The sequence below is a fragment of the Piliocolobus tephrosceles genome, chromosome 15 (assembly GCF_002776525.5).
Source record: "Piliocolobus tephrosceles isolate RC106 chromosome 15, ASM277652v3, whole genome shotgun sequence".
Lineage (NCBI taxonomy): Eukaryota > Metazoa > Chordata > Mammalia > Primates > Cercopithecidae > Piliocolobus > Piliocolobus tephrosceles.
Genome location: NC_045448.1, coordinates 19,895,563 through 19,917,444, shown reverse-complemented (window position 1 = coordinate 19,917,444; position 21,882 = coordinate 19,895,563). Strand labels below are relative to the sequence as shown.

The 21,882-nt window shown below is 48.9% G+C and overlaps 3 protein-coding genes and 1 long non-coding RNA gene across 6 annotated transcripts in view; 2 read left to right on the top strand and 2 right to left on the bottom strand.

Moving 5' to 3' along the window:
* Positions 1-3,033, top strand: part of LOC111530839 (intraflagellar transport protein 172 homolog) — a 43,938-nt gene extending 40,905 nt beyond the window's left edge. For both annotated transcript variants that reach the window (XM_026453082.1, XM_026453083.1), the window contains 7 exons: positions 48-167; positions 1,051-1,146; positions 1,418-1,477; positions 1,563-1,661; positions 1,956-2,109; positions 2,300-2,391; positions 2,885-3,033. In XM_026453082.1, the coding sequence (XP_026308867.1) occupies positions 48-167; positions 1,051-1,146; positions 1,418-1,477; positions 1,563-1,661; positions 1,956-2,109; positions 2,300-2,391; positions 2,885-2,974 (711 nt within the window). In that variant the 3' untranslated portion in view covers positions 2,975-3,033. The remainder of the gene's footprint in view (positions 1-47; positions 168-1,050; positions 1,147-1,417; positions 1,478-1,562; positions 1,662-1,955; positions 2,110-2,299; positions 2,392-2,884) is intronic.
* A 75-nt stretch (positions 3,034-3,108) lies between these two features.
* LOC113223693 (keratinocyte-associated protein 3) lies at positions 3,109-5,053 on the bottom strand. 2 transcript variants are annotated; one of them, XM_026453086.2, is made up of 7 exons: positions 4,965-5,053; positions 4,642-4,826; positions 4,503-4,562; positions 4,131-4,337; positions 3,889-4,023; positions 3,348-3,460; positions 3,109-3,222 (listed from the first exon to the last, which is right to left on the bottom strand). In XM_026453086.2, the coding sequence occupies exons 1-6, from the start codon at positions 4,990-4,992 to the stop codon at positions 3,353-3,355; spliced, it is 723 nt and encodes a 240-aa protein (XP_026308871.1). In that variant the 5' UTR covers positions 4,993-5,053; the 3' UTR covers positions 3,109-3,222; positions 3,348-3,352. The 2 variants fall into 2 exon arrangements, with proteins under 2 accessions (XP_026308871.1, XP_031790061.1); XM_031934201.1 differs by having other exon boundaries at positions 3,109-3,460; positions 3,889-4,207; positions 4,503-4,826.
* LOC113223694 lies at positions 3,717-7,803 on the top strand. The gene is made up of 4 exons (XR_003308836.2): positions 3,717-4,018; positions 4,482-4,839; positions 5,670-5,857; positions 6,426-7,803. It is a non-coding gene; the product is annotated as an uncharacterized LOC113223694 (long non-coding RNA).
* On the bottom strand, positions 5,146-18,454 carry LOC113223692 (nuclear receptor-binding protein). Its single transcript, XM_026453084.2, has 18 exons — positions 18,304-18,454; positions 13,304-13,533; positions 12,992-13,114; positions 12,697-12,798; positions 12,224-12,313; positions 12,020-12,060; positions 11,555-11,649; positions 9,943-10,026; positions 9,675-9,733; positions 9,428-9,526; positions 7,478-7,610; positions 6,893-6,998; positions 6,699-6,749; positions 6,460-6,595; positions 6,220-6,273; positions 6,069-6,132; positions 5,781-5,836; positions 5,146-5,696 (listed from the first exon to the last, which is right to left on the bottom strand). Exons 2-18 carry the CDS (start codon positions 13,511-13,513, stop codon positions 5,592-5,594), a joined length of 1,608 nt encoding a protein of 535 aa, XP_026308869.1. The 5' UTR covers positions 13,514-13,533; positions 18,304-18,454; the 3' UTR covers positions 5,146-5,591.
* Positions 18,455-21,882: the final 3,428 nt, after the last annotated feature.

Genomic DNA, 21,882 nt, shown 5'->3' with positions numbered 1-21,882 from the left:
GCACTCCTCTGACCCCTGAGCCAGGCTGTGCTGTCTCCCTCCTCTAGTGTGAAAACCTGGTGAAGTCCAGTGAGGCAAACTCTCCAGCCCATGAGGAGTTCAAGACGATGCTGCTGATCGCTCATTACTATGCCACGCGCTCTGCGGCCCAGAGTGTCAAACAGCTGGTGAGATGTAGGAGGGCAGAGGAGCACTCAGTCAGAAGGGCTCATCCGCAGATGTATAAAGCTGAATTGATTCACATTCTGGATTCTTCAGCTTGGGCTCTGGAATCTCTCCACCTCTTTCAGCTTCTCTTCTGTCTAAACAAATCTTTAGCCCTTGCTGAAGTTTTCTTCTTCTGACATTCTTAGGGCTCTGTGCCCACACAGCCCCAGCCTCATTATGTTTAAACATCCAAATCCCATGATTTATTTATTCACCTCTTATAATGTACACATATTTGGGGCTTATTTGTGACTGTTCACTGTATATTTATTTAATGTATTTGGACAATAGAATTCTACAAGTGGAAAGAACCTTAGAAATAATCTAGGTGGCCGGGCACGGTGGCTCACCCCTGTAATCCCAGCACTTTGGGAGGCCGAGGCGGGTGGATCACTTGTGGCCAGGAGTTCGAGACCAGTCCGGCCAACGTGGTGAAACCCCATCTCTACTAAAAATATAAAAATTAGCCAGGTGTGCTAGTGTGCGCTTGTAGTCGTAGCTACTCAGGAGGCTGAGGCACGAGAATTGCTTGAATCCGGGAGGCAGAGGTTGCAATGAGCTGAGATGGCACCACTGCACGCGAGAGAGGGGGAGAGAGATGCACAATAAAAAAAAAAAAAAAAAAAAAAAGAATTGAACTTAGGCCCAGGTCTATTGTTCAGAGAAAAGAAAAAAGGAAAGAAAAAAAAAAAAAAAAAACCCTAAGACCAGAACAGCTGGAGATCCAGAGCAGTTTAATAATAATTGTTGTTTTTTAGTTCTGTGGCTGCCTTACAGGATCATTGGTCTGGTAGCTCAGTCACTTTAGTGCCATATTCATAATTGCTTTGACTTTAATCCCAGGAAACTGTGGCTGCCAGACTTTCTGTTTCACTCTTGCGTCACACCCAGCTACTACCTGTAGACAAAGCCTTCTATGAAGCAGGCATTGCTGCCAAGGTGAGCTGGGATAAGGAAGGGTGGGGCAGATGGGAGGAAGTCAAAAGTTGGAAAATAGAATATCCTTTCTGCTCTGGTAGAGGAAAGCTGAGTGTAGGGCTGATGTTACGGAGGATGTAGTCCTCCTGTATCTTCCTGGATTTTTCTCCCTGGATCCCAGAGAAGTAGCATTCAAGCCCAGCTTGCTCACTCCCATTTGCATCTGGATCCCAGAGAAGTAGCATTCAAACCCAGCTTGTTCACTCCCATTTGCAACTCTTCTCTGCTGCAGGCAGTTGGCTGGGAGAACATGGCATTGATCTTCCTCAATCGCTTTTTGGACCTGACCGACGTGCGTAGGGAAGCTGTGTCCCAAGGGTGGGGGTTTTTGCCGGTCGCAAGCTGTGCCTAGCTCATGGTTGCCCACTCTACTGCAGGCGATCGAGGAGGGGACTCTGGATGGCCTTGACCACTCTGATTTTCAGGATACAGACATTCCCTTTGAGGTGCCACTCCCAGCCAAGCAGCATGTACCGGTAAGGGCACAGGGTTGGAAAATGGGAAGGCCTCACCAGTGTAAGTGCCTTGAGGAGGGAGAACATCTTTGTGCTGCCATCTTTGGAAGGACCTCAGCCCTCACTACTCTTTCACTGAAAGTAGAAGCAAAGTAGAAAGAAAAAGCTGTGACTGTATCCCCCAATCCAAGGAGGATTTGTGGCTGAAAGCTGGTATACAGGATGAGGGCTTAGCAAACCCCCTCTTCACCCATCTACCCCAACTTGCCCTGCCCTGCCCTGTGTGAAGCTACCACTGCCTCTTGTCCTTTCCAGGAGGCTGAGAGAGAAGAGGTTCGAGACTGGGTGCTTACAGTCTCCATGGACCAGCGGCTGGAGCAGGTTCTGCCTCGGGATGAGCGTGGTGCCTACGAGGCCTCCCTAGTGGCAGCAAGCACTGGGGTTCAAGCCCTGCCCTGCCTTATTACAGGTATAGAAGCCTACAGCACCCCAGATCCTGTGGTGGGTGGGAAGCAGCAGGATCAGTAAACTTAATTTTACTAGGATTCAGTAAAGGGTACAAAAGACAGGACCATGCTTTCTACCCCCAGGCTGCTCCTCATTTTTCCCTCCTCATTCTCTCTCAAACCCCAGTTCACCATTTTTTTCTTCCTCCACAGGATACCCCATTCTGAGGAACAAAATTGAATTTAAGCGGCCAGGGAAGGCTGCTAACAAGGACAACTGGAATAAATTCCTTATGGCCATCAAGGTTAGAGAGGGGGACTTGAAGAATGAAGGCAGAGAGGGCAGCACTAAAAAAGAAAAAAAAAACAAGTCCGGGCGCGGTGGCTCACGCCTGTAATCCCAGCACTTCGGGAGGCCAAGGCAGGTGGATCACCTGAGGTCAGGAGTTTGAGACCACCCTGGCCAACATGGTTATAAACCTCGTCTCTACTAAAAATACAAAACTTAGCCGGGTGTAGTGGCATGCACCTGTAATCCCAGCTACTCGGGAGGCTGAGGCAGGAGAATCGTTTAAACCCAGGAGGTGGAGGTTGCAGTGAGCTGAGATCGCGCCACTGCACTCCAGCCTGGATGACAAAGCAAGATTCCATCTCAAAACAAACAAAAAACCCACATACACACTAGAAAGGTGGGTGGCATTGCAGGAAAGCAGGTGCAGACCCTGAAGCCTGCGATGGAGCTGATTTTCTATTTCCAGCATTAACAAGTTCCTCTCATGTTCTTCCATTTGCTTACAGACCTCCCACAGCCCAGTGTGCCAGGACGTGCTGAAATTCATCAGTCAGTGGTGTGGAGGGCTCCCCAGCACCAGCTTTTCCTTTCAGTAGTCGGTAGAGCTGAGGAAGAGTTAGGGCCTCTCCCTCATTAAAGTTTTATAAATAACTGAGACCACTGTATTCTTTGATCAAAGTCACTCCCAACATCACACAGTGCCTTTTCCCCAAAAGGAATCATAATCAAGTAGAAGAAAAGAGAAGTTACTTTATTACAATGTATTATCTCATCCCGAGGTCAGGGCCCCTTGCTTAGTGGGGAAAAAAAAACCCTTTAGGACTGAGTCTTGGAACAGCACCTGCTGGACAGAGGGGAGAACCAACCCGGGTCAGAGGGGGAAAGCAGCATGGCAAGACCTAGACCCAGTTCTAAGAGCACTTCCCTGCCCCCACTCTTACCCAGGCCACCACCTTCAAGGCCCATTACCTGTCCTAAACCCAACTTCTCTGTGATGCTTGGATTTCTTGACTTCCATCCAGTAGCTGCTCATTTTCCTGCCTTTTATGTTTAGGAGATTCAAGCTCTGTCATTTCCTCTAGCTGCAGAAGAAGGTGGAGTTAGACACCCTTGCCCTGAATGATAGGTCAGCATCTTTTTCTTTCTTTTTTCTTTTTATTTTTGAGATGCAGCCTGGCTCTGTTGCCCAGGCTGGAGTGCAGTGGCACGATCTCAGCTCACTGCAACCTCCACCTCCCAGGTTCAAGCGATTCTCCTGCCTCAGCCTTCCAAGTAGCTGGGATTACAGGTGCCCGCCACCCCACCTGACTACTTTTTTGTATTTTTAGTAGAGATGAGGTTTCACCGCGTTGGCCAGGCTGGTCTCAAACTCCTGACCTCAAGTGATCTGCCTGCCTCAGGCTCCCAAAGTGCTGGGATTACAGGTGTGAGCCACTGCACCTGGCCGGTCAGCATCTTTTCAACACAGCCAGTCTCTGTGGAATGAACCCTTCGTGTTCACCTTCCTTACCTGCCCCTGAAGTCCCTCCTTCCTGCAGGGCCCAACTCCACGTAGAGTGAGTGCAGCCACACAGCAGTAACCAGATAGAGCAGCCTCCCCTGCAGACATGAGCAAAGAAGGGATCCAGAGAGCCAAGGCTGTATCCTGAAAAGCAAGAAGGATAGGGAGTAGGGCAAGTGCAGCAAAGAAGGGAAATTAAAAGGGCAGGACCAAGGCTTTGTAGACCACAAGAAGGAAGAGAATGTGCTCACATAGATTCTTGTGGGGTCAAAGGGGCAGTCGGTGTGTCCCGGCCCCTCATCCAGTGGTACCAGAGGATCCAGCAGTCCTGGGTGGCAGTCAGCAATAAGGCGGCGGCCACCGTTGGCCACAGTGAGTGACACGGCAAGAAGAAGGCCCAGAGAGCAGGCAGCGGACAAGAGCAGGTTCACCAGAGCTAGCACCAGCAGGGCCCAGTGCTGGCAGGGACAGATCAGGGTGAACAGCCTGGGCCTGGCTAACTCCCAGTGACTAGACACCCAGTTTCTCTATTTGAGGCTCCTCCAATCTATTGAAAGACCAATCTCAGCCCCCATTTCCCTGACTCAAGCCTACTCTAAAAGCTCCAGGAAGTCCCTTCTCACCAGTGGAGGGCGAAGAAGGTTCCTGGACGCCAGGAGAGCCACAAGTCCCACGGAAACGCTCTGTGGAAGACACAAAGCCTTTGGCTTGATGGGCTTTCTGGGCGCCCGACCCCCGCCCCGGGCCGCCTGCCGCGCTCACCAGCAGCCCCGAGCCGACGGAGATGACATTGGCCACGGTGTACTCTGGCGTGACAGCGCCACGGGGATTGGCCACGTGCCGCAGGACAGTGCCGTGCAGCACAGCCCCCAGCAGCAAGTTCACGTGGCCCACCAGGATCAGCGCCAGGCCCACGCGCATCAGCCGCCGGGGCCCCCGGGCGGCGTCTGCAAAGCACGGGTGAGGACAGGGTTGAGTCGGGCGGGGTGGGGAGAGACGGCTCCTGGCCGATTAACCCCGCACCTTAGGACGGGCCAAGGGTGGCCCCAGGGTTAGGAGACGAGACGCCAGGTCCCGGAAGTTACCGAAAGCGCAGAGACTGCAGCGCCTCATCCCGTCCGCCGCGCCGGCCGCAGGTCCGCTCTACCTGGGCCCGGCCCCGCCCCAACCTGGGCCCCGCCTCCGTCCCGGGTTCCCCTCCCACCTGGGCCCCGCCTCCGCCCCGGGCCCGCTCCCCCTGGCAGGAAAGGCGCGAACACACGACGCTTTTAGCAAAAAGTAGACTTTTATTACAGCAGCAACTGAGGCGAATCGAATGGCCCCCCAGGGCCACCACTGCAGCACCACCTTTCTCTCCCGCCCCGGCCGCCCCAGCGGGATTGTAGAATTCGGCTCCCCTAGTGCCCGTGGGCCTCCTTTCCACACAGGCTGGGCGGGAGCCGGCAGATCAGCGACTAGCCCCCAACTAGAAGGCGGCTGCTGAGAAGGCCCAGGCCCACGTCTGTGCAAAACAAGTAAACAAAGTGCAGAGGGGAGGAAGAAAGGGGAGGGGGAGGATGATGCTCAGAACCAGGGAGCCCCCCCAGCCCTCCTGAATAGTAAAGGAAGGAAGGGGCTTCACAGGGTAATACTGACTGGGGGGATGGGATAGGAGGGCTGCAGCACGTCCAGGGACAGCCACAGCGCAGATCAGGGCCTGGCTCCAGTGAGCTCTAAGAGGAGACGGTGACAGCGGCTGAGTTGAGGGTACTGTTCCTGGCAAAATTGAACTTGTTCAAGGTCTCTTCTAGCAGACAAGTCAGCCGGCTCTGGTCAGCCTAGGGGAGAAGTGCTCAGTGACATGGGGGCTGAGGAAGAGAAGGCATGAGGGCAGCCAGGGCAGATGAAGGCAGAAACCTCACCTCACTAATGAAGCCCAGCTGTACCAGCTCAGCTGCCAACTCAGGGATGTTCTCATCTGACAGAGAAACAGGAGGGGGTGAGTACAGTATGGGACTGAGGGACCTGGGGCCCTTCAGACAGCCCCACTGGGGCTAAACTGTCAGATCCACCCACTGCTTTAGGGGCTAAGATAGTCATTCTATGTGAGTCAATGTGTTACTGCCTTGTCACCTTTCCCACCCCTGAATATGTCCCTAAAAGATAAGGCTCATAGACTCTCCATCCTCTGAGGGAAAGGAGAGACTCACTTGGCATCAGGTCACAGCTCAGGTGCCGGTTCAGTTTGTCCTCCAGCTTCAGCAGAAGCGTCAGCTGGAGAATAGGACAGTCAGAAAATGAGACTCTTCTTCCCCACCCTCTGGCCACCAGCTTTGCGGCAACCCTAGCCCTGAGCCTTACATGGTGTTTGACTCCCTCCTCCACGGACTCAATGTTGCACTGCATCAGCACCACCTAGGGAAGGAAGAGAGGGTCACTCTAGAGACCTGTCTGTAAAAAACCCAATACCTAGACGTCTTTCCAGCCCATAGGGCATGGCTGCTAAGGAGCATTTTCTCTAAAGGATAGAGCCTTATTTGAGATGTCCTCTCTCCCTTCCACCACAGCCATGGAGACAATCCACACCCACACAGCCCCCACCTTGCGAGTCTCCACCTCAGCTGGTTCAGGTGTCGGAGTCTTGACAGAGGGAGGCACAACAGGTGATGTCACCTCCTCCTGCTGTGGCTGCTGGGGCCGAGGCAGCCCAAAGGCTGTCAGAGGATAGATCCCATTCCTGGAAGAAGATGAAGACAGGTCACATGGACTCTGTGAATGCCTTAGGATACCCAACCCTGCTTGCTTTCTCAAGAAAGCCTGCCTTCTCACTCTGCTCTCACCTGACATCTTCAAGGAATTTATCTAATTCCAGAGCTGGTGACTGAGAGTACCTGGAGGAGAAAAGAGAAAGGAGATGGAAGGAAGGAAACAAGCAAAATAGCAAATTCAACCATTCCCAGAGAATGGACAGTTTACAGAGCCTCAAGAGTGATAGTGACCAATTTGCCTCTTTCAGACCCTCTCAGTTACTCACAAAGTCTGAACTGGTTCTCTTCCTGGTCCTGCAGGGATTTCAGCCAGTACAGCACTGGTATCCATGTTTTTGGTGATCTCCTCCAGAGCATTCTCTGGGATCATGTCTGGATGGAGTGGGATGTTATGAAGGGACAGTCAGATTAAATGTCATAGAAGGCATGCAGGCAAAGGGGTAAAGAATCCCTTTGGAGGCCTGGCGCAGTGTCTCATGCCTGTAATCCCAGCACTTTGGGAAGCCGAGGTGGACAGATCACTTGACGCCAGGAGTTCAAGACCAGCCTGGCCAACATGGCGAAACTCCATCTCTACTAAAAGTACAGAAATTAGCCAGGCATGGTGGCACATGCCTGTAATCCCAGCTATTCGGGAGGCTGAGGCACAAGAATCGCTTAAGCCCGGGAGCTGGAAATTGCAATGAGCTGAGATCAAGCCATTGCACTCCAGCCTGGGAGACAGAGTGACACTCTGTCTCAAAAAAAAAAAAAAAATCCCTTTGGATATGGAAGAGGAAAGCAAGCATGCCAGTGATAGTTACAGGGTTCCAGACTGGAAGACTATTCCCCACAGGGCCAAGAGGACTCACGTTGGTGTCCCACAATGCAGTGGGCAGCAAGGAGTTTGAGCGACGGCACTTCAAACAATGCTGGGTGGAACAGAAGTTCTCTGGCTGTTGGTCTGCGAGCAGGTTCAGACTGCAGGCACTTTTGAATGAATTCCTAGAAAAGAAAAGAAAAGGAACTGGAGCAGGCATCTGGCAAGCCCCTCAATGCGTTCATCTTTATAACTCTCATTCTACTTAGCACAAGGCTTTGTACATAGTAGGGGCTCAGCACTTGCTGAGAAAACAATATATTGATAAATGCACCTGAAAGGGCTTCAAAAACTCAAGATATTATATGAAAGACACCATCCACTGCCTTTCTGGGTTTAATTATTTTTCTGCTCTCCAACCACAAGCTTTCTTTTTTCTTTAATGTTCACACTTTCTTTTTCCTTAGTTTCTACCTCTGCTTTATTAGTCAACTCACTGCCTATCTTCTATTCTAAATCTTGCGAAATTTAGCTTCTCTCTTCCTAAATTTACCCAATGTGATCAATATTCACCATCTTTTTTATTTCACAAGCCTAGTATCACAATTTCCTTTGCCCACAATCACTGAATTCACTCAATTTCCCAAGATTCCTCTACCCATTTCTGCCTTCTTTCTTTCTCTCTCTCTCTCTTTCTTTTTTTCCTGAGACAGGGTCTTGCTGTGTCACCCAGGCTGGAGTATAGTGGCACAATCACAGCTCACTGCTGCTTCAACCTCCTGGGTTCAAGCAGTCCTCCCACTTCAGCTTCCAGAGTAGCTGGGACCACAGGCATGTGCCACTACACCCAATTATTTTTATATTTTTTTCACAGAGATAGGGTTTTGCTACATTGCCCAGGCTAGTCTCGAGCTCCTGAACTCAAGTGATCCTCCCACCTCAGCCTCCAAAAGTGCTGGGATTAAAAGTATGAGCCACGGTGCTCCACCGCCTCCTTTTCTACCTCCTGCACATCCCACGACAACCTGCTTTCCTGCTTTTAACCTTGAAAGCTAACAAGGTCACATACCTCATCTTTCACTTGAATACTCCACTTCAATGTTGAAGTAGAAACTTACTCCACACTATCCTCCTGACTTCCCACTAGTCTTCTTTTCTCTCCTGTTCCCTATTATACTTATCTAATGAGTTACAAACTGTTCTTGTTTAGACTTTCCTGTCCAAGCTCTACTTACTATAGTCTATCAACTGATGCATAACCTTATGTCTTTTAAATCTTGGCTCATTATTTCAGGGCACCATCACTAACTAAAACTGTATAAATATAAAATCCCAAACAACTGGTTTAATTTAAATTGACTGATGTGCTTAAAAATATAAAAATGGCTGTCTGAGAGTATACAGCAATTGCCTGAAGTAACCATCAAATTAATTTACCTCCATGTAGGCACGTTTAAATTCACATACATTTTTTTTCTTGTCTTTTTTTTTTTAGAGACAGTCTCGCTCTGTTGCCCAGATTGGAGTGCAGTAGCCCAAGCTCAGCTTACTGCAACCTCCACCTCCCAGGTTCAAGCATTTCTCTTGCCTCAGCCTCCCGTGTAGGTGGGACTACAAGCACACACCACCACGCCCAGCTAGTTTTTGTATTTTTAGTAGAGACAGGGTTTCACCACGTTGGCCAGGCTGGTCTCAAACTCCTGAGCTCAAGTGATCCGCCCGCCTCAGCCTCTCAAAGTGCTGGGATTACAGGTGTGAGCCACTGCGCCCAGCCAACACACAACTTTGAACCCCAGTATCATCCATCTTAACCCCCTAACCTATGTGTATATATGCAAAAACAGGGTAGGCACCTCCTAAGAAAATGTTTACAGATTTTGCGTGTCCTTTCTGTTTTATGTTCCCTAGCTCTTAGGAGCATATGCCCAGTGGATACAAAGGAAGAAAAACCAGAAGACATTTGAAGGTCAGTTGAGGAGGGAGTGATCCTGAAGATCCTTACCCTCTGTAATGGGTCTTCTAGAAGCTGGATGGCACTGCTGATGGCTTCCTGTGGCACATATGAGGACTCTCCATTGCCCTGAATCTCCAGCACTGCCATCTTCAGTGAGGAGGAATTAAAAAAAAAGGAGACACCTAAGAACGTCAGTGCTCCCACAATCACTCCTTCCAAGCCAGCGCCTTACTTGTGCTCCCTCCATTACCCCTTCCATCTTCTCATTTGCCCCCCTCCCCTCCAGTCTCCTCACCTCCAGTGCACACATGCCAAAGGAGTAGATGTCCACTGCTGTTGTCACATTAGTGACTTCTAGGGAAAACCGAGAAGGCTTTGGTTAATCAGAGGATTGGGGGCTAGGGTTGGCAGGAATGCCTTAGGAAAAAAAAAAGAAAAGAAAAAAATATTTTGTATGCTGGTAGAGAAGGCCTAGAAGTTTCAGTTATATTGCCTCTGTACCTCAAGTTATAAGGTGCAAAAGCAGGGAATGAGGACAGGGCAGAGAAAGCAGGAAGGCTCACCTCCATACTCTGGTGCAAAGAAGTGTAGATTCTTCTGCTCTTCTCGACAAGTCTTCACATGATTGTTGATAGTGTCAGGAGCCACTGAGAGTAGGGGAGACACACACAATCTGACCACCATCACCGAAGAATAGTCTCACTCCAGAGAAAGGCCCCAAAAGCCAAATTCTCTCCTGAAGTCTCCTTTCTGATGACCCTCAACAGGCACAAACATATCCCCTTTCTCATCCTGAACTACAGACCACACATGGACGCCACCTACCTCCCCTTTCTTAGTCCTGCTGCTTCTTATCTAATGTCCCTAAATCAGGAGCAACAAAAGCACCAGACTAAATTAACAGATACACAGGGACTTTGGGCTAGTCTAGAAGCAATGCAGTTTAAGGAAAAACTGTCACTTGTGCCCCGTTCACCTTCCCTAAATCCCAGGTACATCTAATCCCTACTCACATGAAAATACTTGGTTTTAGTTTTTTCATCCACCCTGCAAATAACATAAAAACACAGGCAGCCCTTCCTAATCTGGGACAATTGGAGACCTCAGGAACTTGGATAAATAAGGATAAGAAGCATTAACATACAACTCAGGAGGTAGGCTCCTTCTTACCCACCTTTGCTGAGTGAAACTCAAAAAGAGCTCAGAATTGAGCTAATACCCTTGAATCAGTTCCACTTTTAATCCACCAAAACTTTTTAGACTCCTATTCTACCCCCTTTTTCCTCAACACTGCCTGCCACAGGGCTGAATGAGGAACCAGGACCAGGCCCAATTTGGACTCACTCAGATCATCAACAATGACTACAAGTCACAGAGGATCTGGGAGCACAGTATGATCTGGGAAACTAGCCTGATGATGAGGGGGAACATGAATCCAGGAGGTAAGTGGCCAGCCAGGCAGAATCCACAGGAAACAAGCAGGTTATGGAGGGGCAAGCAGGCGGAGGGCTGGCAGGGCAGAAGCTAAGCAGGCATAATTAGGCAGGGAAGATAGGGGAAGCGGGTTTGCTCCCACGACTGCATGCACTGGGCAGCCGCCAAGGGAGCAGAGGGAGCACAAACAGAGCCCCAAGTGGGGCAGAGGGAGCTCTCACCATTAGCAAAAATCCTATGAAAGACTGTTGGGAACAGAGCAGCCCGTAAGCGGGAGGGAGGAAAACAGAGAAAAGTTGTGAGCCATGGAGCAGCCAAGCCCCAGACAAATGGACACACAAATACCACACAGACACAGCACACAGAAATGTTGTACACTGCACACAAATACACAGCAAATGAAAGCACTCACAGCAGGCACAGCCTGGAACCTCCTCTGGCAGGGTCTGGCCCCAGGGCTCAAATCAAACCTCAAACCCGTATCTCTTGCCCTTTCCCAACCTCCTATCAGTATCTCTGTATTGACCCTAATTTCCTTTCACAAAGGTGTAAGATTATATATCCTACCCCGTCTCCACTAATTAACTGGCCTCTCCTATGAATTACTCCTAGCAAGGTCCTTTCTCTTCTCACCGGCCCACACTTCAGAATTTTGCTCTGTTATCCCCATTCCTTTCATCTTACCCCCATGGTTCCCAAATTCCCGAGGCTCCCCTGCCCAGAACCTCTCCCTCCCCTCACCAGAGCCAATCTTGATGAGTCCGTTGTGCTGGATGAAGATGGTGTCACAGGTCAGGTTCCCATGGATGATGGGGGGGTCACAGGAGTGCAGGTAGCTGTGGGGGCACTGGGCTGTTAGAGGGGCCACTGGGAAATTAAGGGCAAGGGGAACCCAAGGGTTAAGAGGAGCAAGGGCCAGGTCTCCTGCTGGTCACCATAAAGATAATCCCCACACTCTGAATCTCCATTATGCCTGATGATTTAAATAGCTGGATAAGCACTAGGAGAAAGAGGTAGGAGGTAAGTGTTGTGGTTAGGGCATTAGGATGCACCCTTTAAAAGACCCATAGCGGGCCCAATCTTGACGGTATATGATTCAAAGAAAGTGGGGAGAGGCAGAAGAGAACAGAAGAGTAGTGCCCTGAAATCTGTTTGGAGGAACTAAATCAGGAAATATGGGTAAGAAACTAACCAGGTACTACTTACCTTAGGGCAGAGAGGATTTGTGTGCACCAGCGCTTCCATGCCTGGAACAAAGTTTGATCCAAGGGTCAGCAGTAATTCCCTCTCTTAACTCTCTCCCACCAGCTCCTTCCATCCCTTCCTGATCAGCTTCATAAACACAGTATTTTTAAGCCCCCCGCCCCGCCCCACCCCGAGCCTAAAACTTTGTCTGCTCTCCTTCTATACCTTTTCATTCATGGTCTTGTGGTTCTTTTTGGTCTTCTTCAGAAATTGCTTCAGACTCCCAGATGACATGTATTCTGTGATAAAAATGACCTGGGGAGGCAAAGCATTTACTAAAAGGTCTTATGGTAGAAATGATCCCTTCCCTTGTAACAGATTTTAAATTTGAAAGTTTGTTAAAATTTCTCTCCTCTTGTTCTTAGCTTTACTTACTTAGACTAAATGGGGCAATGAAAACTACTAAGCAATAAAAGTTATGGGAAGAAGGAAGCAAAAGTTCACTCGTTTTCTGCCCAATCTATAGCCATACAAAAGGCATAGGTGACAACTGAAGCCCCACTCTTATCGCCATTGCAGCTGATTCCAGTTCTGTTTCAAAACTACCTTGTTTTAATCTCTGAGTATAAAACGAACAATAATAAATGCAGCTAGTCTCTTTGCAGTAAGTTCAGGAAATATGGGGAAAAAATTCTTACCCTGGCCTTGTTCTCTTTAATGTCAGCCCAATATTTGTGAAACTTAACAATGTTAAGATGCTCCAATTGAATCAGATTATCAAACACAGCACGAACCTTTTCCTGAGAGCAAGCGAGACAGTGGAATAACAGAGTTCATAAATCACTGTAATAATCCTGAGAAGCCATTTCCTGTCCCTCCCCAGAAATGAACTGACCCCAACATACTCTCCTCATGGGCAGCTTCCCAACACCAGTTCCTCTCTAAATCAGTGTTCCAACATTCCTCAGGCTTCACCTTTTCAGCATTACCTACCTCCTGCAGCTTGTAGTTCTTGCGCTCAGAGAACTGTACCTCATTCCACACAACCTCTACACCTTCCTCTGTATCCATGGCCAGGTATGCACTGTCAATACCTGGTACATTCCGTTGATTCACCTGAGAAGAAATTCATATGAAAGAGAATTAAAGTTATCTCGCAAATCCTCCATTTTAACACTCCATATGATCATCTCCTCCTAGCCCCCAACCTATTGAAGTTTGGTCGGCCTCTTTTAAGACTTCGCTCTTCCAGTTCTCACCTTTCCAGAATTCACTCCCCCAAGAGTGACTGTACCATCACCTTACCTCTTCTCGCCTCTTCTGCCAGCGCCCACAGGGCGACTCTTCCAAAATCTCAGACTCATCTTCACTTTCTTCTTCTTCCTCTGGGGAAGCAGCTGAGGTTGTAGAGGTCACAGGAGGTGACACTGATGTCAGGCCAGGAGCTGAAGATGAGGATTCTACCTTTGGGTCTGAGCCACTGCTGAGTACTGTCTGGGACTCCCCCTCCGACATGCTGGAAGGAACACTCAGACCTGCATTGGTTGGGGCAAGTACAGAGGGAGAAGGCAGAGAGAGTCAGGATACATCTGTAAAGATTTAGTAATCCAGGCTGGATGCGGTGGCTCACGCCCGTAATCCCTTTGGGAGGCCAAGGTGGGCAGATCACCTGAGGTCAGGAGTTCAACATGGTGAAACCCCATCTCCACTAAAAATACAAAATTAGCTGGGTGTGGTGGCATATGCCTGTAGCCCCAGCTACTCAGGAGACTGAGGCAGGAGAATTTTTTCTTTTTTTTTTTTTTTTCTATGGAGACGGGAGTCTCACTCTGTTGCCCAGGCTGGAGTGTAGCGGCACAATCTCGGCTCTCTGCAAGCTTCGCCTCCTGGGTTCACACCATTCTCCCACCTCAGCCTCCCGAGCAGCTGGGATTACAGGCGCCCAACACACGCCCAGCTAATTTTGTGTATTTTTAGTAGAGACGGGGTTTCACCGTGTTAGCCAGGATTGTCTCGATCTCCTGACCTTGTGATCCGCCCGCCTCAGCCTCCCAAAGTGCTGGGATTACAGGCGTAAGCCACCGCGCCCGGTCAAGAATTTTTTGAACCAGGGAGGTGGAGGTTGCAGTGAGCCGAGATCGTGCCACTGCACTCCGGCCTGGATGACAGAGCAAGACCCCATCTCAAAAAAAAAGAGAAAACTTTAGCAATCCAGCTGAGCACAGTGGCTCACCCCTGTAATCCTAGCAATTCGAGAAGCCAAGGCAAGAGGTTCACTTCAGGCCAGGAGTTTGAGACCCAGCCTGGGCAAGAAAGTGAGAGCCCATCTTTACAAAAAAAATTTAAAAATTAGCACGGTGAGGTAGTACACAGCTATAGTCCCAGCTACCCAGGAGGCTGAAGGGAGAATCACTTGATTGCCTAGGAGTTTGAGGCTGCAGTGAGCTATGATCATGCCATTGGCTGGGCAACAGAGGGAGACTCTGTCTCAAAAAAATAAATAAATAAAAAGATTTAATAATCCTAATAACTTCATCTGCGAATGCAAAAGAAAACAGGCCAGGCACTTGAGACCAGCCTGGACAACATAACAAGACCCCAGTCTCTACACACAATTTTTAAAAATTACAAATAGGAAACACACACCACCTTTGTTTCCTTTAAATCCCAAATCAGAATCACTCCTAAATACTGCAACATTAACTATTCTCCTAACTCAAGTCTAGAGAAGGTGAGCTATCATAGTTGAAGATGACCCACCCAGGAATGACAAACACAAGATTTACGGCAGTCTAACCTCACTTAGAGTCAGGTTCAAATCAACAGCAAAATCAGGTGCTCCATTCCTTCTTGGCAAACATTCATCCAACATGCTTCCCTTTGAATCCCCAAGTACACCCTATTTGTACTGTGCTCAAGAATTAAGCTATGTGTGGCTCACGCCTGTAATCCCAACACTTTGGGAGACTGAGGTAGGTAGATTACCTGAAGTCAGGAGTTCAAGACCAGCCTGACCAACATGGCAAAACCCTGTCTCTACTAAAAATAAAAAAATTAGCCAGGTGTGGTGGCACACACCTGTAGTCCCAGCTACTCAGGAGGCTGAAGCAGGGGAATCACTTGAACCCAGGAGGCAGAGGTTTCAGTGAGCTGAGATTGTGCCACTGCACTCCAGCTTGGGCAACAGAGTGAGACTCTGTCTCAAAAAATTAAAAACAAAAAAGCTATATGGGCGCTATTCAGAACAGATGACTCCAGACTCCAAAATGTTGCACTGAGACAGCCTTAAGGCTGGACCTGTAGCACCCTCAGCCAACTTATCCAGCTGAAACCCTTGGCTAATTTATCCAGCTAGAACTAACCTTGGCATTCACTATCCATCCCTTCTCTACACAGAACAAGCCCGCCAGTCCATGGTGAGGCTACCCTTGGGGCAGGTGACTGGCAGTTGTGACTTCAACCCTGATGACCTCACCTTTCCTGTGATGTGAGTGTGACAAATGGGTATTGGTTAACAACATTTTTTTTTCATTCACTCATTTGACAGATTTTTTTTAAGCACTTATTGTGGGCCAACCATTGGGCTAAGTCCTTGAGATACAATAACACACAAAATAAATACCCACATTCAAGCAGCCACAAATTCAAGTCAGAGCTAAGACCTTAAGCTTCCAGCTTTCATTTCATTCACATTGCTCAAAGGCTCTGAAGTTTCCATTCTCTGGGGCACTAGATCTGATATAGGTTATTTCTTTTTTGGCGGAGGGGATGGAATCTCACTCTGTTGCCCAGGCTGAAGTGCAGTGGTATGATCTGGGTTCACTGCAACCTCCGCCTCCCAGGTTCAAGCGATTCTCCTGCCTCAGCCTCCAGAATAGCTGGGACTACAGGCATGCGCCACCACACCTAGCTAATTTTTTGTATTTTTAGTAGAGATGGGGTTTCACCGTGTTAACCAGGATGGTCTCAATCTCCTGACCTCATGATCCGCCCGCCTCAGCCTCCCAAAGTGCTGGGATTACAGGCATGAGCCACCGCACTGGCCTAGGTTATTTCTTACAAATACAAATAACTCAATGTACAACTTTTATAGGAAAAAGTATTATACAGCATAACATTTTTTTCAGGGTCATGGGTACTTGAAGAAGAAGAATTCTCAAGAGCTGAATGCCATTAACTTGTACAAAAAGTCACAAGACAACCACTTAATGTTATTCTGTATCTCTAAGAACAAAGACTGAAGGAGTTGGAACCTGTGTGTGCTTGGCTCAAGAGAGTGCGCTACAGTATGAAAGAGATACCCTGGGCCGGGCAAGCTGGCCCGTGCCTGTAATCCCAGCACTTTGGGAGATGGTGGAGGCGGACTGCTTGAGCTCAAGAGTTCAAGACCAGCCTGGGCAACAAAAGTATACAAAAATTAGCAGGGTGTGTTGGCACATGTCTGTAATCCCAGCTTATTCAAGAGGCTGAAGCACGAGAATCACTTGAACTCAGGAGGCGGAGGTTGCAGTGAGCCCAAATGGTGCCACTGCACCACAGCCTGGGTGAGAGAGTGAGACTATGACTCAAAAAAAAAAAAAAGAAAAGACAAAGAAAGTGATACCCTGGGAAGTAAATGTGCTCCTGTAAGTTCAGAAGTCTCCCGTCAACACACCAATCTTTTAAAAAGTCCACATGTATTTTTAGAACTCTCTGATGCCCATTTGTGACCATCTCTGCCCCCAATCTACACTACATTTAACTCAACTAAGGAGATTTTTATTAGAAGACAGTCTAGTGAATACCAAAGAGCAATAGGCAGTACAGAGGAAATCTGGCAAGATATTCTTTCCGTATGTTATTTTCTAGATCCTGGCTTATTCTAGAGAGATTTGCCAGGCGCGCTGGCTCATGCCTGTAATCCCAGCTACTTAGGAGGCTGAAGTGGGAGGATCGCTGGAGAGGGATTTAACTCAGCCAGCCAGGAAAGCTACTATCTGCCTGTTTTAGTAATCTACCAGAAAACTTCTGTTAGAGATCATGTTCCTTCATCCGAAAGGTAGCTAAGAAAATGGTAAGACACTATCAGTTACTTCCTTGAGCAGCTACATTCACTGAATGCATCTAGAATCTGAACTAAGTAAAATTCCCAGCCAGATTACAATAGGAAATAACAGTAGAATTCTAATACGGGAAAGCTGTAGCCAATGGACTCCAAAGAAACTTCTGGACCCAGGACACAAACAACTAATCCACAGTAGGGCACCACAGGAGACACCAACCCTTCATCAGAGATATGCCCTTGGAATTTGCTTACCCCCCACCCCCTTCCTAATTTTTGTGACTTTTTGTCCCTTCCTAATTTTTCCTCCGCAGGCAAAATGAGGGCAGTGCCCGAGATCCTCCAGCACTCCTCTTATTGATGAAAAAACCTCTGCGACACTGGGAGTTTTGCCTCGGAGCCGCTGAGAGGTTTAAAAGAGATCACACATGGAAAAGCTCATAAGCGCCCATAAGGGGATTCTCCTTGCCGCCTCCAGCCACCCTGAGACATGCAGTGTTCACTTTGGAGTAATGCAGATCGCCCTGCAAAGTTTTTCCCCGAGACTTTCGTTTATTGGACAGCAGACTCTCTGCGTGTCAGCTCCTCTGCAAGAGCTCACGGGCCCGGGCCTCTCAGCTGTCCTCACCCCGAGCGGACCAGAGGGCCTCTGAGACCCGCAGCACTGTCCAGTGGGAAATAAAACCGCTCGGGAGAGGAACCTGGCCCCTAGAATTTCACACTCCAACAGGTCGCATGCCCTGCGCCTGGAAGGCAGCGACGGCCCGCGCAAGCACCAAGCTGGGGCCCAGGGAGCCAGCGGCGGCCACCTCATCAAAGGCCGGCCCGGCAGCGTAGTCAGGGGCGCAGGCCACGCCCCCGCGCACTCGGCGCACCGCCCCGCGAGCAGGCCTGGCCAGGCCGCCGCGCTTCCGCAGGCCGCCGGGCCTCGACCGCCGCCCCCGCCCCCGCCCCCGCCCGCCGGGCCCCGCCTCTCGCAGCCGGAGTTCCAAGCGAACGCCAGGGCCTCCCGACCCGCGCCCGCAGAATTCCGGGGCGCCGCCGCCAAGCCAGAGAGGCCGGGGAGGGACAGGCAGGGACTGCGGGGCCGAAGCGGCCCCTCGGCTCCAGCAGGCAGGGCCCGATCGGGCCTGGGCTACTGAGTGAGCAGGGCCGCCTTCAGCACCCGCCTGGCGGGTCCCACCGTCCCGGGCCTCGGAGGCCGATCCTTCCGTCCTCTCGCGAACCGCCTCCTCCCGGGGCCCTCTTTTCCTTGGGCGCTCACCTCCCGACTCCGCGCCCCGCAGCCTGCGCTTCAGCTCCAGCTCGGGTTCCGGGGCCCCGGATCACAGCGACTCCCTCACAGCTGCGCTCCGCAGCGCAACCGAACTGCGGGCCCCGCCCTCGCGGCGTCCCGACCAACAGATGGGCGGTGCCGCACCGCCGGCAGGTTTCCATTGGGCGACGTTCTCGATGGGCGGGGCCCGGCCGCCGGGAGCTCGCTGGAGTAGGCTTCCACCCGCTCTCCTCCCCTTGCGCCGGTCCGGCCGAGACCTCTCAGAGGGGTTGGTGTTTTCGGTCCCAGCTGGTGCTCGTCTCTCTATCCACCCCACCGCCCGGTCCAGGTGCCCCAGATGGTTCTGCTGGACGCAGGGAAAGCCTCCTCCCTCTTCTTGAAGGCGCCATGACAGTTCTAATACCCCGAAAAGACAAAAGGAGCGAAAGACGTAGCCTCGGTCCGAGAGGAGCTCCCCCACCCCAGTCCCCGCCTGCATTATTTTGGAACGAGACTGTTGTGCAGGACGCCAATTCTCTGGAAAGCTTTTAAAATTTACCTAACACTGAAAATTAGTAGTTAACTCTTTGTGATTGCATAGCACTATTTGCTTAAACTTTGTAAGAGGTTTTCACAGATGTCATTTCATTTGATCCTCATAAGAACGAACTCATTAAAATTGTCATTCAATGGTAGTTGACAAATGCAAAAACCTGAATCAGAGTTATTAAGATATTGGCCGAAAGTTAAGTTTTTAAGAGCCAAGTCTGGAAGCCGAAACAGTAAATTTCCTCAAAGGACACTACGTTGAGAAGATGTTTGGAAAGAATTTAGATTGGTTTCGAGTTAGTGGAAAGAAAAGATGATAAATTCCGGACGAGCTATTGATCTGCGAAAACTAAGCGCGGAGCCTTCAGGATGGAAGTTCACTCTGCCCTTCGACGTGTATGATGGAGGGAAGACGATGAATCAATCAACAGAACTTGGGAATGTCACAATCACCAAATGTTACTGTCCTTAAAGGGAATCTCTAATCCTGTTTCACTGGGAGAAAGGACATCTGGCAGAAACCCTCTCGTTTTCTCATCACTTCAAAATATTCATTTTTAAAACCAATCTTTCGGTCGGGCGCGGTGGCTCACGCCCAGCACTTTGGGAGGCCTAGGTGGGCGGATCACTTGAGGTCAGGAGTTCGAGACCAGCTTGGTCAACGTAATGAAACTCCGTCTCTACTAAAAATACAAAAATTAGCCGGGCAAGGTAGCACATGTCTGTTCTCTCAAGCTACTTGGGAGGCTGAAGTGGGAAGATCACTTGAGTCCAGGAGGCAAGAGGTTGCGGTAAGCCAAGATTGCACCACTACGCTCCAGCCTGGGCAACAGAGTGAGAATCCATCTCAAAATATATATATATATATATATGTATGTATGTATGTATATGTATGTATGTGTGTATATGTATATGTATATATGTGTGTATGTATATATATGTTGCCCTTCTTTCCTTGATTCTTTTATCTTTGGAAGAGGGGGGCTCAAACACCCTTTTTAAAATCTGATGTAATTTATGGGCCTTCTCTTGTATTTTAAAAAATGCATTCACCCATCAAATTTAGGATACAATTTCAGGAAATTGAGATTAAGAATCTTTGCTCTGGGCTGGGCGTGATGGCCCATACCTGTAATCCCAGCACTTTGGGAGACTGAGGCAGGCGGTTCATTTGAGGTCAGGAGTTCAAAAGCAGCCTGGCCAGCATGGTGAAACCTCGTCTCTACTAAAAATACAAAAATTAGCCAGACGTGCTGGTGGGCTCCTGTAATCCCAGCTGCACGGTAGGCTGAGGCAGGAGGATCACTTGAACCCGGGAGGCAGAGGTTGCTGTGAGCTGAGATCAGGCCACTGCACTCCAGCCTGGGTGACAAGAGCAACACTCCATCTAAAAAAAAAAAAAACTCTTGGTTCTAATCTCAAAGGAAAAGATTAACCTTTCCTCCCTGTGGGCTCAAAAGCAATTGGAACACCTGGTCCAGGGTAAACATTCATTAAATATCAGTTAATGTTATCATTAGAGTTTCCCATTCTCTTCTGCCTAGGGCCTTATCATTATCAACCCTCCCCTTTCAACTAGGTCCTTTCAAGTATGCATAGAGGACCCTTTGGCATCCTCTAGCTCTCATTTTTAACCCTTCATTACATTTAAAATAATCAAATACTGCCTGCATTTTCACCACCTCATGTATTTATTTTTTCCTACTTATAAAAATAATACATGCTCATTGCCAAAAAACAACCTGAAAATATTCCCAAAACTATTTTAGTATAATGTAATATTTATATAGTAGTTTCTATGTATTAGGCACTTTTAATTGCTTTATGACAACAGTAATATGAATATTAACAATTTCCTTAGAAAGTGAAATCTCTTATAATCCTACTTCCCCCAATAATTAAGACTTTGGTGTATTTTATTTTATTTTTATTTTTATTTATTTATTTTTATTTTTTTAATTTTTTTTTTTTTTTTTTTTTTTTTGAGACCGAGTCTCACTCTGTCTCTGTCGCTCAGGCTGGAATGCAGTGGCCGGATCTCAGCTCACTGCAAGCTCCGCCTCCCGGGTTTACGCCATTCTCCTGCCTCAGCCTCCGGAGTAGCTGGGACTACAGATGCCCGCCACCTCGCCCGGCTAGATTTTTGTATTTTTTAGTAGAGACGGGGTTTCACCGTATTAGCCAGGATGGTCTCGATCTCCTGACCTCGTGATCCGCCCGTCTCGGCCTCCCAAAGTGCTGGGATTACAGGCTTGAGCCACCGTGCCCGGCCTTATACATTCTTAAAACTGGAATTGCTGAGTTAAAAGCTAAGAACATGCATATTAGAATGGACAAATTCCAGAACACTGACAACACCATATGCTGGTGAGGATGTGGAGCAACAGGAACTCTCATTAATTGCTGATAGGAATGCAAATAGAACAGCCACTTTGGAAGACAGTTTGACAGTTTCTTACAAAACTAAACGTAATCTTACCATATGATCCAGCAATTGCACTCCTTGGTATTTTATTTACCCAGAGGAGCTGAAAACTTATGTCCACACGAAAATCTGCACATGAATGTTTATGGCAGCTTTATTCATAATTGCCAAAAGTTAGATGCAACCAAGATGTCCTTCAGTAGATGAATGGATAAATTGCAGTACATCTAGACAATGGAATATTATTCAATGCTAAAAAGAAATGGCTGGGAGCAGTGGCTCACGCCTGTAATCCCAGCACTTTGGGAGGCTGAGGTGGATGGATCACGAGGTCAGGAGATCCTGGCTAACACGGCGAAACCCCATCTCTACTAAAAATACAAAAAGTTAGCCAGGCGTGGTGGCGGGCACCTGTAGTCCCAGTGACTCAGGAGGCTGAGGCAGGAGAATGGCATGAACCCGGGATGCGGAGCTTGCAGTGAGCTGAGATTGCACCACTGCACTCCAGTCTGGGCGATAGAGCAAGACTCCGTCTCAAAAAATAAATAAATAATTAAAATAAGTAGTAAAAAAAAAAAAAGAAAGAAAGGCACCTGGCTATGGCGGTTCATGCC